At 43.7% G+C, this 15,313-nt stretch overlaps 1 protein-coding gene across 2 annotated transcripts; it reads right to left on the bottom strand.

Moving 5' to 3' along the window:
- Window positions 1-883: 883 nt before the first annotated feature.
- Window positions 884-9,195, bottom strand: LOC311161276 (ankyrin repeat domain-containing protein 40-like). 2 transcript variants are annotated; one of them, XR_014616632.1, is made up of 6 exons: window positions 7,753-9,195; window positions 7,060-7,208; window positions 5,089-5,571; window positions 4,420-4,595; window positions 3,499-3,714; window positions 884-2,123 (listed from the first exon to the last, which is right to left on the bottom strand). XR_014616632.1 is itself a non-coding variant. In XM_084218714.1 (5 exons), exons 1-5 carry the CDS (start codon window positions 7,884-7,886, stop codon window positions 3,571-3,573), a joined length of 1,086 nt encoding a protein of 361 aa, XP_084074840.1. In that variant the 5' UTR covers window positions 7,887-9,195; the 3' UTR covers window positions 884-3,570. The 2 variants fall into 2 exon arrangements, 1 of the variants encoding a protein (XP_084074840.1); XM_084218714.1 differs by having other exon boundaries at window positions 884-3,714.
- Window positions 9,196-15,313: the final 6,118 nt, after the last annotated feature.

Here is a 15,313-nt window from a genome sequence, read left to right as displayed (position 1 = left end):
ATTAACAGTCCTGTGCAGTTGGTCAGAACAGACACACAGGCAGAGAGATGTGCTTCATGCTTCCCTGTGAAGCTGTCATGCAAGCAAGAGTGGTTCTTGTTGGAAAAGAACTGCAGTGTGTACTAGTCAGTGCTGTGGCTGTAAGGCGATGAATTTACGTTCCTTAAAAAGAGCATTATCTTTTCTGTTAGTATTCAGGCCTTGACTGTATATGTAACCAAAGTCAGACATGGACAGAACACCATTGTAACTTGTGCTGATTTATTTGGCCTGTGTGTGGAAGTGCACTTGAGAGGAATCTGCTGCATCTTGGTTCCTCTGGTCAGTAGTGCTGGGTTTTGCTACCACATGCAGACAGCCATGTTCCTTTTTTGACTTTTATTGTTCTAAACCAGACACAGGGGCACAGGGGATGGAGACTGGGTGTGATGGTTTTGGGAGAAAATAAAGTGGGCCCAAGTGAAATCATAACTAAATTATAACTGGAGAAATTGGATAAACACCTCCTCCTTTTGAAACTTGCAAGACAGGATTCAGCCTCTTCCTAGATGCGTTACTTCTTTCAGCGGTGAAAATGTTTGTCTTGTACTTCCCACTGCGCTTATTTGCGTTTCCCCTTACTTTGCAAAAGTAAAAATCATAAAATGAGGAACCTTGTCGTAGATTAGCCTGGGATTCAGATTCTCACACGTCTCATAGGGGAGTCTATAATGGTTTGAAGATGAAGGAAAATTCTGTTTTGCAGAGCATAGGAAACAGAGTACCTTTCTGCCTCCAGATCTGACTGTACAGACACTTCCACAGAGATTCATCTTTGTGAGAAGTATCTTCAGAGCTTAAGCCCAGGATAAATACTATCCCAGATATTTTAGGAATGCTAGGCAAAAGTAGCTGATTGCAGTAAGCACCTCTGACATGCTTTCTCCGTACTGGTTTTGACAGCCTGACAGTCTTTATTAGGTGTTAAATACAGCGTGACAGTCTTTATTAGGTGTTAAAAGTGTACTGGCCTATGATTGCATTAAAATTGTGAGTGTCTGTCCACTCTAGAGTGATCCTCTTCACATCCTTCTACCCTCTATCCTGAAAAAGGAAGAGATCAAAGTACTTGAAATGACTGATACTTTATAATAAATGAAGAGTAGCAATGTCAGTTCAGTCCCAATTTGTAGTGCAAACAAAAGGCGTTTTTGGAAAAACAGTAAGGTTTGTAAATTTAATCTCGGTTGTCATTCCAACACTTCATTGTTAAAGAAAAAGTCCAACAAAAAACAGCTAACATAACTAGTGTCCCTTAGAGTTTATCAAACTGCATAAAACATACAAAAATACTTCTCTGAATGCATAGATACACTGTTATTACAGTCAGATTATGAGTTTAAGTCTTAACACATTAGCTGTTACTCTTGGTGGAAACTAGACAAATAAAGCTTTTTAAACCAGCTGCCTTCTAGCAGAACATTTATTAATTAGTGGAGACAGTCCTTACACTGACTTCCTAAATAAAGGAACTAGAAACAAATTAGATACTCTTACTAATTTTGAACCATTTAACTCCTACTGTTTTTCACACTGTTATTGCACATAATCTAAGCTAGCCTCCAAACTATGCTGGAGAGATAAATACACAATTGTTAAAATAGAACTTTCTTTCCTGTCTTAAAAGAACAACATTAGTTAAGTTTTACTTCATACTGTGTCAGAGTCTTAGGCTTCCCAGGAGTTAATCTGGCATTAAAGTAGCTCAGCTCCTGGCTAGAGAAAAACCAGGATTGAGAATGGGAAATTAGCAGGGTTGAGGTGATGGGTGTGGAGCACAGAGGAAAGGATGATAATTATTTTGATTGAAATAAGTAAGAATTTTAAGCTTAAGTTATTTGGTGAAATCCTGAGCCCAGAGTCAAGTATCTCCTCTGCTGGAAGAAGGGGTTTCTGTCTTCTCTTGGTGTGCAGCAGCTTGAGGGAGTCTTCCAAGGTAAAGCAGGACGCAGGGAGGGTGGCAGCCATGCTGCATCTACTCGAACATGGTGCTGTACTATTTATAGTTTGACTGTCAACATTGCAGTCCAGATCAACAACAAACACAGCATCCATCAGCTGTGCAGAAATTCTGCCCAGTGAAGCTTCATAAAGCAGAGATGGAAGGAAAATCAGTAGTTTGGGGTGGGGGGGGAGGAGGAGGAAACAGAGGGGAGAAAAAGCAACTTATGCAGAAAAAGCAAATCCCTGAGCCCTCCACCCACCTCAGGACCCATTTAAGGGTTTTAGTGCAAAGGTCAGCATTGTATTTTTTGGTAAAAAAGAAAACAGCTTCCAAAAGTGTAACTTTCCAGGTTGCCATGTTAATAAAGAAAAGCTTCAGGCTGTTTTAATACTCCAGCAATGCCGTGACTTAAGTATTTTAACCCACAGGTGAATTTTTTCATTACTGACTTGCTTGAATGCAAGTTAAACTGTCTGTAGCTTAACCAGATCTGTGTTTTTTTCACTCCCCACAAAGAAGAGGGGGGGAAAAAAAAGATGAAAGCGCCCTGGAGGCATTCAGCCCTTTCAGTACTCACCTGGCTAAAACAAGGCTATGTAACAGTGGCAGTAGACTGTGCAGGATGTAAAGTTACAAGTTAGTTACTTGCTTGTGGTGTATTTCCCATCTAATGGCTCATAAAAGCATTCTATGTGCCTTGTCACTGTGATCTCTCATTAGGACACTGCTATGCTTCTCACACAGAAGAAACAATCATCCCCCTTGGAACTGGTGTACAAGGGAGGGCCACAGAGAGCTTTCCTGTCTTGACAGTACTGACGCCTGGTATGAGTAATGCACAGGCTCACATCAGTGAGAAAGTAAATAAAACCATGGACACAGATTGGGGGTCCCTCCCCATCTGAAACAAGGCCTTTCTCTTGAAAGGGCACATCAACTCAATAGGAACAATTACGAGAGGCTTTCATATTTTTTGGTGGAGGTACAATATTCTCACAGGGGAAATAAACATTTAAATACTGACATGCTTATTCCAGTTATTTTAAGCCCAGTAAAAGGGTTTCTCCTGCTACTTCTGAGAATTAGGTATCTCTAGACAACCCATCTTGGAGTGTTTGTGAGGAGCAAGAGATTAAGGACTTGCACATTCACATTTTCAGAGAGCAACTATCCATTGTGTGTCTCTTTCATTTAATTTAAGGTGGAAGTACACACAGAGATATACAATTTCCTGAATCTTTCCATGAGTCTTACTTGGTCAGAGTCTTACTTGGTCAGAGTGGGTGTACTTAACAAAATTTTCATATCAATAATTATGTCTTTTGTGCCCCCCACTGCCAGATACAACCAATAAACTTCCATCAAATACACTGGAAACCTGTGATTTTACTGGAAAAATGAGGTATCCCTTTCCTGAACACAGTATCAAGTAAAAAAATAAAAGCAAACAGGGTATTAAATATAAAATAGTAGTTAAAAAAGTAACCCTAAAAATAACTTAAGGTTTTACACACATTTAAGTTGCTGCCTTCCAAAGGGCAGCACGTCACTGCCAGGTGTTCACATTGCGGATGCAGCTCCCAGGGTCAGTAGGTTAGCTTGGATGCTCTGCTGTTGTAGCATGGCTGCTCCATCAGCACAGCCGCAGTGTTCAGGAAAGGAGAGCTGTCACTTCTCATAAGGACCAACTCCAGCTCTTGGAAGTCCTGGAGTCTGGCAACATCCTTGTCCTTGTAAGGAACAGAGAGAACAACATTATTACTCCTATTATTACTAGCTGGTTGTTATTATTTATAAAATTAGCTAAAATTCCAGGGACATCATCCCCAATAAAAGCAATTAATAATTAAAAAATAAATCCTACCAACATAGACTCATTAAAAGTGTAGCAGGTTTGCTTGTTTGGTTTTTCTCCTCAAACTTTTTTGTCTCCTTTAATCTCATTACAATTTGGCTGTATTTGTGCACGTCACTTAACCAAGACTTGTGACCACTTTCATCTACAGACCTCTGGAATATACATTTTTGGAACAGAAGAGCAGTTTCATTTGTTAACAGCATATCCTTAAGTTGTTCATATGCCAGTTTGTGGAGGTTTTTCCCCTTACTGTTCATTCTTTTTAGGTAAGCAGACAGTGAAGTAGTACTTGGCAATTACGTCCTCTTAAAGCACCCTAAATGCACTGTTTCTGATACATTTTTTAAAAGTCAAGCTGTAATAGTTCCATATGCTTTAGGAGCTAAAATATTTTACCTATTTTGACAAGACTATTTTTAAACGAGTTATGATGAAGTTTTAAGAAAGATCCAGTGTTCCTTTGAATCTGTCAGTTTTTATTTAACAAAAGTGACATTTTCGCAATCTTTTTGCAAAAATACGTTCTCTGAGGTCTGCAAAGTGAAAAGTCAAGTTGATCTCTCATTTCTATTCTTACCTTTCTTAGAAGTGTATTGGGTAGTTTTCTGATCTTCTCTACTTGCTCTGGATTAACACCCAGTTCACAGCAGCTCACTCTGAGCAGATCTTGATAGGTCAATTCTTGTCTGTCCAGTTCAATCTCAATGAAGTCATTGTCTCTCAGGTTCTGGACTCTGACCTTGAGTACAATTTCTGACAGAGAAACAATTAAAAGGTTAACAACAGAAAAGACAAAAATCTCAAACCTAACATTTACAGTATTTACCATTATCTTCTGAATTCAGGTTTTTTACAATCCCTATGATCTGAGAAATACTATGCAGTTAACAGAAGCTTCCAGCAAAAATACACAGGAGAACCATATTAACGCTGTTGAAACTGATCCATCTAGTCACAAAGTTGAGTTGTTACCAAACTACTAGAGCTGCATTTGATGCAAATGTAGTGCAAAATTTAAATGTTCATGTTACATGGACTGATCTTTCCATTGTTTTGCAAAGTATTACCATGGTTAAAATACAGTATAACAGACATTTTATGGAAATGAGCAGAAGACAGTTCAGGGCAGTTTCGGCCACTGAATTCAACATCTCTGCCTCCATTCTACTAGAGGCTAAAGTGAAATGATAACTTCATTTTTCACCCAGTAACTGTAACAGAACTATAAGACACAGCACCTCTTTACCTTGCATGTTATGTGGGAATGTTCCAGTGAAGAAGAAGGGCTGGAAGGTGGGTGTGGGGCTGCTGGGGGAGGTGTGAGGCTGCAGAGGCAAGGCCTGGCCAGATACTCCTGGGGAGCAGAGCCCCAGGCTGGGGGTCGTGGCCAGGGGGCAGCTGGGGCCGTAGGGCACCCGTGGGCTGGCACACGCTGCGGCTGCAGAGACCGTGGGCATAGGGGGTGGCCTGGCTGCTGCATCCGGTGCTGGGAAAGTCTCGCCACTGCTGCATGAGATGGGTATGCAGATCCTTTCAGCCTGAGTTGTTGATGGACAAGGGCTAGTTTCACTCTGGGAAGCAGAAGAGATGGAAGCACTTTCATTCTGGGATTCTGCCAAGCTGCCTGGAATGCTTTCTTCGGTGTAAATGTTAGGGAATGGGTTGGCCAAGTAGTTCGCAACAATGGATAAATTTAAATCCTTGACTCCTTCACATTCAGTTTGTTCCTCTATTGATGAAGTTCAAAAATGAGGGGTAGGGGATGGAGAGAGAAAAAAATCCATCATGTTACTGGACAGATCTTTCTCATTTTCAATACCATTAGTTTTCCTATTGTGTCTTGAAACTACATCACATTCCAAGGTCATCAAAGAATGACACTAATGTTCCAGAAGCATGTAACACTTGGAGGCCAGTAGCTGTAAAGTGAAAGAAAAACCTATAAATGTCTTCAGTATATTCTGGTTTTTAATAACAAAGTGAGGGGGGAAAATAACCTTTGAAAGACACATCATTTCCAGCAGTGTTGTTCCAGCGCTTTCAAATGAACTGGATGACCAGCAGTCCTTTGTTGAATCTAATTTTAAAATGCTCTTAATAGCACTGCTGTAAATAGTTTATTATGACCTAGGCCAGCAAATTTAACCCATTATTTCTTCAAGGAAGTGACTACTTGCTGTAATACCCAAACAAACTCAACTCTCGGATAAAAGCACTGCAGTGACATTCCTGCCTAAGGATTACCAAACATAAATAGTGATGTCAAAGCAGTTCATAAAGATCTGCTAAATGATACCTCACTCCCAGAATTAAACCTAGGAGAAAAGGTAAGTGATATGTATTTATTCCCCAGGAAACAAATGAAAGCTTAACAGACAGAAAAATAAAACTACTATGAAGAGAGTTCATCTATGTGTGCTTAACAGTTTAGATGTTAAAAACAGGTGAGTTGTTTGCCACAAACTAAGCCAACACCTCACCCAAAAGAAAGCAAAAGCATCGTGTAAGAACATGCCATTCCTTCAGGCTTAACTGCTGGAACCTGAGTCATGATTTAGCTGCAACCTTGTGAAGGATAACCCTCCCCTGTTGTTGTAAGAGCAGATCACTGCAGAGAGCAATTTAAGTTCAATTGCAGAAAACAGCACATTTCCAAAGGTAAAGCACCTTAGAATTTTAATCTGGAGCACAGTACCTAGATGCTATTCAGGAGTGTCACACACATCTAACTGGGTTTGCTATGCATATGAAAACTGTAAGATCGCAAAAATTACTCAAAAATTAACCATACCAGCAAGTCACACTATAACAAGGTGCCCAGAAGGCATAACTTCCTGAGTGATAAAACTGTTTTGAGGGGATTTGTAGTATTGATCATGGTCAGACAACAGCAAACTGTACAATTGTGAAAGCCCCCATTTGCAGCTTGCATGCCAGCTTTAGCTTAATGACAGCAAACAGGAGTGCAGCAGCACACTTCCCCAAGCATACAGCTCTTCCACTTCTTGGTGACACAGCTCAGAACACAAGGCCTTCCTACCTGAAATCTCCACATCTATTTGCCCAAATATGAATTCCAGTTATAAATCAGAGCTATCTAATGAGATACAATAGACCTAGCCAAGGTTTTGCCAATTAGTGCTTCGGATAAAAGCACTAAAAATGTTTTAGTGTTTAGACCAAGAATTCTAGATGACTTTTAAAATGGGAACGGTACCTCCCAAAATCTTGCGGATGTCTGGTTTTGACGTTAGCTGTGCCGCCAGCTCTCCCTTAGCAGTGAGGATCTGCTTGTCTGCACCAGCCTCCAGCAGGCAGGACACCACTTGGGCATGGTTCCGCTTACAGGCCCAGTGCAGGCAGGTCCTGCAGGAAGGAAGCAGAGGGGTTGGGATTCATCGGCCTGGCTCTTCCTCACCAACCCTGTCCTACCTCATCCAAGTTATGCATAAAGTGATAACTGGGAATAAAGTGTCCTTCATTGCGGCATTTTCTGAAGTTCTGAATCTATGAGTTACGCAGGGTAGGGCCCTCCTTTGCCTTGCAGAGTGACTCCCACTACTACCCCACTCAAGCGACTGGACGGGGACCTTGAGCAAACACGCAGTGACAGGTGAAAGGAGGGCGCCCTGCTTTTATCGGGATCATCTTTAGCAGTAAATCTCCTAGCCTCCCGAGATTAGCTTTTCTGTATTTGCAAATGGGAAAACTAAGAAACACAAGAGCTGCGTTCCCAGAGCAACTCCCTCACCCCGCGCCTGATGATGGGTTGGGGGGAGCCCCGAGCCCAAGAACCCCGAACACCGCCGCTGAGAAGGGCAGCGGGGAAAGAGCCGGGCCACGCAGCGACCCCGGCCCGCCCCTCGTCCCCCGCAGCGCCGGGACCCCGCGCGACGCCGCTGCCCCTCACCAGCCGTTGATCTCGTTGCGGGAGTCGATGTCCGCCCCCGCGCCCAGCAGCCGCCGCACCTCCGCCACGTCCCCCAGGGCCGCCGCCTCTCGCAGCCGCTCTTCGAGCTCCCGCGCCTCCGCTGTTCGGCTCATGGCCGGGCCCGGCTGCGGCCCCTCCCCGCCCCTCTGGAGCCCGTCGGGAGGGGCCGGGCGGCCTCAGTGCGGAGGAGCTGGGCCCTTCCTGCTCCGCGGCCCCGTTCCGGCCCTCGCGGCTGCCGCCATCTTGAGAGAGGGGTGGGCGGCGAGCGGCGGCGCTGCCCCGGGCACGGAGCGGTTCTTTTCTGGAGGTCTGTGTCCGGTTCTGGGCTCTTCAGCGCAGGAACCACGAGGAGCTGCTGGAGAAGGTCCAGCGAAGGCCACAAAGATCATGAGGGGTCTGGAGCATATCTCTGATTCAGACATTGCGAGAGCTGGGCCTGTTTGGTCTGGAGAAGACTGAGAGGGGATCTCATCAGTGCATTTAAATATATCCTAGGAGTGTCAGAGGATGCTGTCAGACTCTTTTCCTTGGTGTCCAGCGACAGGACGAGGGGCAGTGACCATAAACTAAAACACAAAATGTTTCACCTCAACACTAGGAAGAACTCCTTTGCATTAAGGGCATAAGAGCTCTGGAACAGCTGCCCGGGGAGGCTACTTAGTCTTGTGACTAAAGCTGTGTTCCGTGTCAGGTACATACAGGCTATGTGTGTATTTGTGATTGCGATATGTGTGGGAATCGACCATGGGACAGTGATAAAGACGAATTCTAATAATAACTGAGAAAAGTAAAGCATGGAAGAAGGCCTTTGAACCTATCCTTTGTTTGCAATTAACCTAAGTCTTAAGGTGATTTAGGAACATTTGAATTAAAGCTTTAAGGATGTTGTTTTTTTTGACAGGAACTTCTGCTTGTAGTTAAGCCTTAAAGAGTTTTGCAATAACAACCTTTTGAAGTATAATTTTAGAATATTGGTTGTAGTAAGGATCTTTTGAAACTATAGGTTTAGAATATATAAAAAGGAAACATGCAGCTTGAGAAAGGAAGATGAACATCAACTCAATGATTAATAGTTTCGACCAAAGGAAGATGGACATCACTGTAATGAGATTTATAGTCCTTGCAATCAAAAGGTGGACCCACGTTTGGAGATTGGACCTCGCCATCTGGGAGACTTCTTCCTTCTTTTGGAAACCGGACCATCACCATCTGAGGGTTACTCCTTTTTCTGGGATATATCCTGAGAAAAACTAAATCACAATAGTGTATAGAAATGTAACATAAAAATTGGGAATAGAAACTGCTGATGAGTAAAAATTGGGAATAGAAACTGCTGAGAAAGCTTATGAGTACCCCTATAAATACCTGTAGGCCTCAACTATTGGTGTGCAGTTGGAGGAAAAACTTCCCCCACTGTACCCAGCGCTGTATTGCTCATACTTTACCATATTAATTAATAAATTGATTGTTGCTTGAATGTTGGCCTAGTCAAGCTTCTCATTTATAACAGTCTCCTTCTCTGGAGACATTCCAAATCCACCTGGATACATTCCTGTGTCACCTGGTCCAGATGAACCTGCCATAGCAGGGGGTTGGACTGGATGATCTCCAGAGGTCCTTTCCTACTCCAATGATTCTGTGATTCTCTGTCGTCCCCCCCCCACCTCAGGCACTGAGATGGGGGTCTGGACAGGGTGAAAATCCAAGACTGGAGTCTTTCCTCTGATGGGTTCATCCTACTCTCACCTGACATCCTGAGCCCTGTGTGGGGGTTTGAGGGGAGAGAGCTCTTAAGAAGAGATGAAAAGCTGCAGGTAAAAACTGCCTGCAGGCAAAAGCACCTTATAGAATTATTTAGGTTGGAAAAGACCTCCAAGGTCTTTGAGTCCAACCCAACATCTATCACAGTGGCCTTGCCCTTTTTGGGGTGTTTTTTAGCCAGCAGCCTGGCTTCTGCCTTCGAGCTGTGAGGCTGCCATGGCCTGGGAAAGAACCACAAGGATGGGTTTAAATCTACAGCTTTCCCCATACACTTCCAGCCCTGGCACCCCCAGTTTCCAGTCCTCCTCTCTCCAGTGTGTTGCTCACACTCTTAAGTAAATCAGTGCAGCATGTCTCGGGGAGCTCATTTAACTCCATGCTTTCTGTTTTGGCATCAGTGTCTGCCACCAAGGAGCAATTTTCACTAAGATTTTTTTTTCATTGCCTCTCTTTTGTTGCTTACTTTTCTTACTAGTGATATTATTTTAACCTACCATTTAATTTAGGGTTTGGGTTGCTGTTGCTTTGCTCCGCTGTTCCTTCTCTGGTAGTTATGGCCATTAGGTGAAGATGATGCCTGCAGCTTTATCATCCAAACAGTTCCTGAATATCTCTCCATATAAATGAAGTTTCAAAGCACAAATACTCATCTTCCTTTTAATCAGTCAGGAGAGGCAGAGGCCCACAGGCCAAATGTTTCTCTAAGAGAGATGCAGCCCTGCAAACTACCCTCATGAAAGCAGGAGGGAGAAGTAAGCAGTGACACTTTTAACTACTGGGGCAAAGGTTACACAGTGACTCAGTGGCAAGTTTTTCACACCAGATCGCAAGCTTTTGATCCCATGCAAGAGATTGAACAAAAACTTTGCCCCGCTGCTACCAAAAGACTCAACAAACGGTACGAAAATCAACTGGAATTGGAGAATGTTTTGCAAACAAGATTTATCTGATGACAACTGCAAATTCAAACCTTAGAGACCTGGAAGACCAGCCCTCAACTGCACAGTGCTGTGACCTGAATATTTGCATTTTAATTCATTTGCTTGTTCAGTAAAGGCATCTTAAATGATCACTCATTAACCCATCATCTCTTTTGTCTTTTTTCAGTGTCTGTGCCATAAAACTGTAAAACAAAGACAAGGTACACACAAGTGGAGACCTAGTGATACATTCTAGGAAGCACACCGTGAAAGCTTTAAATCCCGATTTTTTTACATCTGTAAAAATCCCATAGGATTAGTGGCAAAAGAGTTTTTTCCAGAATAATACGAGACAACTCTCAGATGGATGGGGAAAAGCTACTCAGGAGGTGAGTGCAGGGACGGCCTAAAACAAGGAACACCATTCCTGTTCTATTCTCCAGTGCCACTGCCACTAGATGTCACAGTGGAACAGCAAGAGGATCCTGGAGAGTGGCTTTGTGCTTCTTGCTGTAATTGTGAAATGCCTTTAAATTTGTCTTGGCACATCCATAGTGTCTCCATACAGCTTTGATCCTGCAGATTTCAAAGCTCTGTGTGGTGCAAAGGGACATTATGCAACATTTCCACACAAGTGCAAGGATACCCAGTGCAGGGAGCTGCTTTCTGGGAGGTTATGGGCTTTTTACTTTTTCTTCTCTTTTTTTTCTCCCTTCTACTTGAGCTCCTCTCCCAAAACCACACTGGGCTTTTAAGGACTCTAAGCCGGCGGGTGATGCACTGAGATGCTCTCTCTCACGCTCTCTTGGGGTGAGTATCCTACTCTGTTGCACCTGTGCCAAGCCTTGTTAAATGGAGCTTAGGTTCACCATTGCTTAGTTACACAATGTACTTCTCCCTGGAGTCATGAGATCTCCTCCTGCAAGGAAGGCTGTGTGCAAGAGGATTAGCAGTGAGTTCACTTGACTCAAACCTCCCCACTGCCGCCATGAACCTCCTGCTCTTGCCCCACACATGGAGCCTCAGACTGCCTTGCACTCATGTGTCCCCTCTGCATTTATTGGCATGGTGTCACACTTACCAGCTCCCAACAAAGCCAAGAACTTGTCCTTTCTCTGCTCCTTCCCCATATGATAGCTGGGTTTGTGCATATACCTATGCAGGGCATACATGCACACACACCTCCCTGCCAAGAGCAGCAGGGCCTGCAGGATCTGCAGGATCTGCAGGTGTGGGACAGGTGCCAGCTGAGTGCTGATCGTCACCTTTGGAAGCTGCTGGGAATTGCACATGGTGCTCATGGCTGGAGCAGCCGCTTTGCCTCCCAAATGTTAAATGACCTTGGCTTTCAGTGGGAACACCCTGAGCTCTGAGCCTGTGCCTGGAGCCCAGATCCATGATGTTTTGTTTTCTTTGTGATTTACAGGTGCTCAGTGCTCCCTGTTCACCGGCCTTGGGTACAGCCCTGAGCCCGTGGCTTAACCTGGCAGCGCCAGCACCTCGCTATCACAGCCTTGTAGTAACTACAGGGGAGGCTTGGGCCAGTCTTTGTTCCCACAGCAAGTTTTCCAAATTTTGTTGGTTATGTTAATATATGTCTTTATGCAAGCTTCTGACTGTGCCTGATCCTCCAGATTAGTTTTTTTCTGCTTTTTTGGAGAAACCATGGTCTGTCTGTTTGCTATTTGCTCCTGGGTTTTTTAAGGCTTATGAAAATTTTATTCCCTTTGCATTTCAGGTTTCATTCCCCACTCCATTCCTCCCCATTGAACCAACTTCTCAGTCACTGAAAGTTATGATTAAACATATTTTTAAAGGCTTAATTCCCAGTTACACAGTGATACTGACAGCTGTACAATCATATTTGAAACACTCGGTCCCCACCCCACCAAAATAACGAACCAACACAGCAGTTGTGGACACAACTGCAGTTGTGTGAGGAATATTATTTAGGTTCAGAAATCTTAAATATGATACTTAATGCACACACAGAGATTTAAATCTGTTACCTGATTAGGGCTCAGGGAAATAGAAGGACTGCTGGAGAATAAAGATGGAATTAAAAGTCAAGCCCAATATTCACTTAGATTTAAGGTAATTTGTGCTGCTCACATTGGACCTTTCAATGAGTTTGAAGGCAGAGGAGACAATTTCAAAGGAGGAAGTCCCATGTGGGAGAAGCAGTTTATGCTATACCAGTTTTTGTGCTCACCCCGTGGAAGCCCCCTCTGAGTGTCTGTAGGTGAATTAGATTAAATTCAAACCTCCATGTTATCAAGTCTGAGCTTCTGTCACCCAACACTCACTTCATGTTGATGGGGGGAAACATGCAGCACAGAGGCAGATGCATCTCCTCCCAGGGCAAGGGTCTAAAATAGTACAGCCAAATCATCCTCTGGAAATGCCCCTTGTGTTCTACCCCCTGCCAAAGGATCCAAAGAGAATGAGCTTTGAGGCAAAATATTTCCAGCTGCCTACTGCCAGGCAAGATGAGCGCCTGGGGCAGGGTGGATAGGGCTCTACTCAAGAATAGTTCCTCTATTTTTGATGAGATAAAAAAATACTTCCAGTGAATTCCAGAATTGCAGGGAACTCACCCATCATCTTTCTTTTGACCATAAATGACAGCTTTTTCACTAAATCACCTGGAAGGAATTGCTATACTGATAATGGTACAGAGGACTGGGATTCAAGACAGGTTTTAGCACCCTGGAGCATCCGTGAATTTCAATTCAACCAGCCATCTCATGGGTTTTCAGACTGCTGAGCATCCTGCAGGGGCTCAAAGGAAGCTGAGTGTCTAAAGAGGGACATTTAAGCAGGTGCGAGCACACACTCATACACACAGCTGCACATGCCCGCAGCATGGAGTGAAATTTGACAGGAAGGGTTTGGAAAATGGCATTTATATTTGGGGGGATGGTGATCTGCAAGGGAAAGATCAGGCATGGTGTGCGGTGATTTTTTTTTTCCCAGTTGTTAATTTAATCTTATTTCTGTTTGTAGAACAAATAAATAATTTCTGAACAAACAAATCAGGGACCTGGAACCTGAGGGGTGTGGTACATCAGCTCAGGGACTTGTGGTTGAGAAGTCCAATAGATTTTGATAACAACTGGAAATTGTTCAGTGGACTAGTACCTAAAGCCAGTTTGGCTTCCAGTAATGACAAACCTGAGCTGCAGTGTCGTGGAGCCAAATTTCTGCCCTTGAGGATGCTTGTTGCTTGTGCTGGGGTTGTGGCAGTGTCCCCAGGTGTCAGCCCAATCCCTTCTGAGCTCAGAGACATCCTAACCTGGAAAACTGTGCAGAAAAGGGACTGTCTTTTCTTTTTCTCCAGATTTTTGGCTGCATTCCTCTCTGCCCATGTCTGTAGTCCCTCCCTTTGCTCTACTAATCCATGAAACACGTTCATACTGGGGATAAGGGGCAAATATAACTAGTTGCCTGAATCCTGCATAGAGGCATATCCTGTCTAGGCATTTGGAGTCAAAAGGCATCTGTGGCTCTTGTCCCACTTCATCTCCTGCAGGAGCTGACTCCTGTGGAAAGTTTACAAGATGACAGAGATGTTTCACTTGCATGCCTGAGAAAAAAAAATTGTTTTTCTAACCAAGATAAATGTTTTATTTCTCCAGAGCTCTTTTCTTTACAAAAAGCTGGCCTCATGCAGAAGATCAGATGAAGGTATTTGGATTCTCCTTAGGCTGTGTTTTGGCCATCAAGGAGAAAGACCCCAGTGCAAATCATAACTGGTTACCCCAAGGGGCCCTGTGCATCCCTCATGAGCACAAGAAACAGCCAGTCAGTTTGGAACTCTCCATTGACTTGGCCAGGCTTTCAATCAGGCACTATACAATTCTTGAGAGTAATTAGCAAAGCTGTAACTAAAGAGGTCTCCATGGAGATTGACAGCATCGCCTCCCAACTAGTACATTCTCTGCCTCCTATTCTAAATTTGTTCTCGCTGTTTCCCTGGCTCTAATCCATAAGGTTAGTGAACTCTTCCAACATTTGTGACACATTACAGCAGTGGAAAGAGGGATAAAGGTGGCTGGAAGGGGGCTGAGAAAGAAAGAACCTGGTTGGTGCCTCAAGGAAAGCAGCAGAAACTGTTCAGACATATATAGCCAGAGTTTTGAGAATGGGATTAGGCAGAACAGCACCTCTGCCTGCCTGTCACTTGCAAATTCTTGCTAATACTTTAGCAGCTTATTGGAGGTCAGCACCAAACACCCAAACAGACTAATCTGTATTATAGACATATAATCAAAGTCACAAGGTTTTACATAATATATATCGGTGACACAAGAAGTGTTTGTTTGAATAATTTTGTCATCAAGATTAGTGGCCATGAAAGCCTCTACTGTGCACTAACCTGGTTTTTACGGCCATGGGTACACCAGATTCCTCAGACAAATCAAAAACGAGCTGAGAAAGTACACACACACACACACACACATATATATATGTCCTGAAACAATTACAGAATTGGGTTTCTGACCATGCAAAAGTTTAAAAAACAAAGTGTGTGTGGGGGTGTGCAGGTGGGTGGGTGTGTGTATGAATTAGAAAGGGCTGTGCTTAAACTTCAGTTTAAGAGATGTGAACAAATGGCTGGAGATACAATCTTTGCATTTGCCATTTTTTCCCAATGTTTTTTCATTTGCAGCAAATCACACCTCACACTCACAGATGGCTCGGAGGGAATGGCAAGAAGTTGGGGTTTCAAAGATAAATTGAGGTCACTTGACCCACTTGAGAGCTTTATACTCCTTTTCAGGGAGATGGAAGCTGTACTGCATAGAGCAACTGCTCTGGGCTCACAAAAGTCAGGGGCAAAGACAGGAATGGTTCCT

The sequence above is a fragment of the Fringilla coelebs genome, assembly GCF_963513975.1.
Source record: "Fringilla coelebs genome assembly, chromosome: 19".
Taxonomy (NCBI): Eukaryota; Metazoa; Chordata; class Aves; order Passeriformes; family Fringillidae; genus Fringilla; species Fringilla coelebs.
The sequence above is the reverse complement of the archived record's forward strand: the minus strand, read 5'-3'. Positions and strand labels throughout refer to the sequence as shown.

Coding starts and splice junctions, on each gene's coding strand:
- LOC311161276 (XM_084218714.1), bottom strand. CDS start 7,886: ATGAGCCGAACAGCGGAGGCGCGGGAGCTCGAAGAGCGGCTGCGAGAG. Junction 7,209..7,752: donor CGCAACGAGATCAACGGCTG/GTGAGGGGCAGC, acceptor TCCTTCCTGCAG/GACCTGCCTGCACTGGGCCT. Junction 4,596..5,088: donor ATTCCCACATAACATGCAAG/GTAAAGAGGTGC, acceptor TTTCTCTGTCAG/AAATTGTACTCAAGGTCAGA.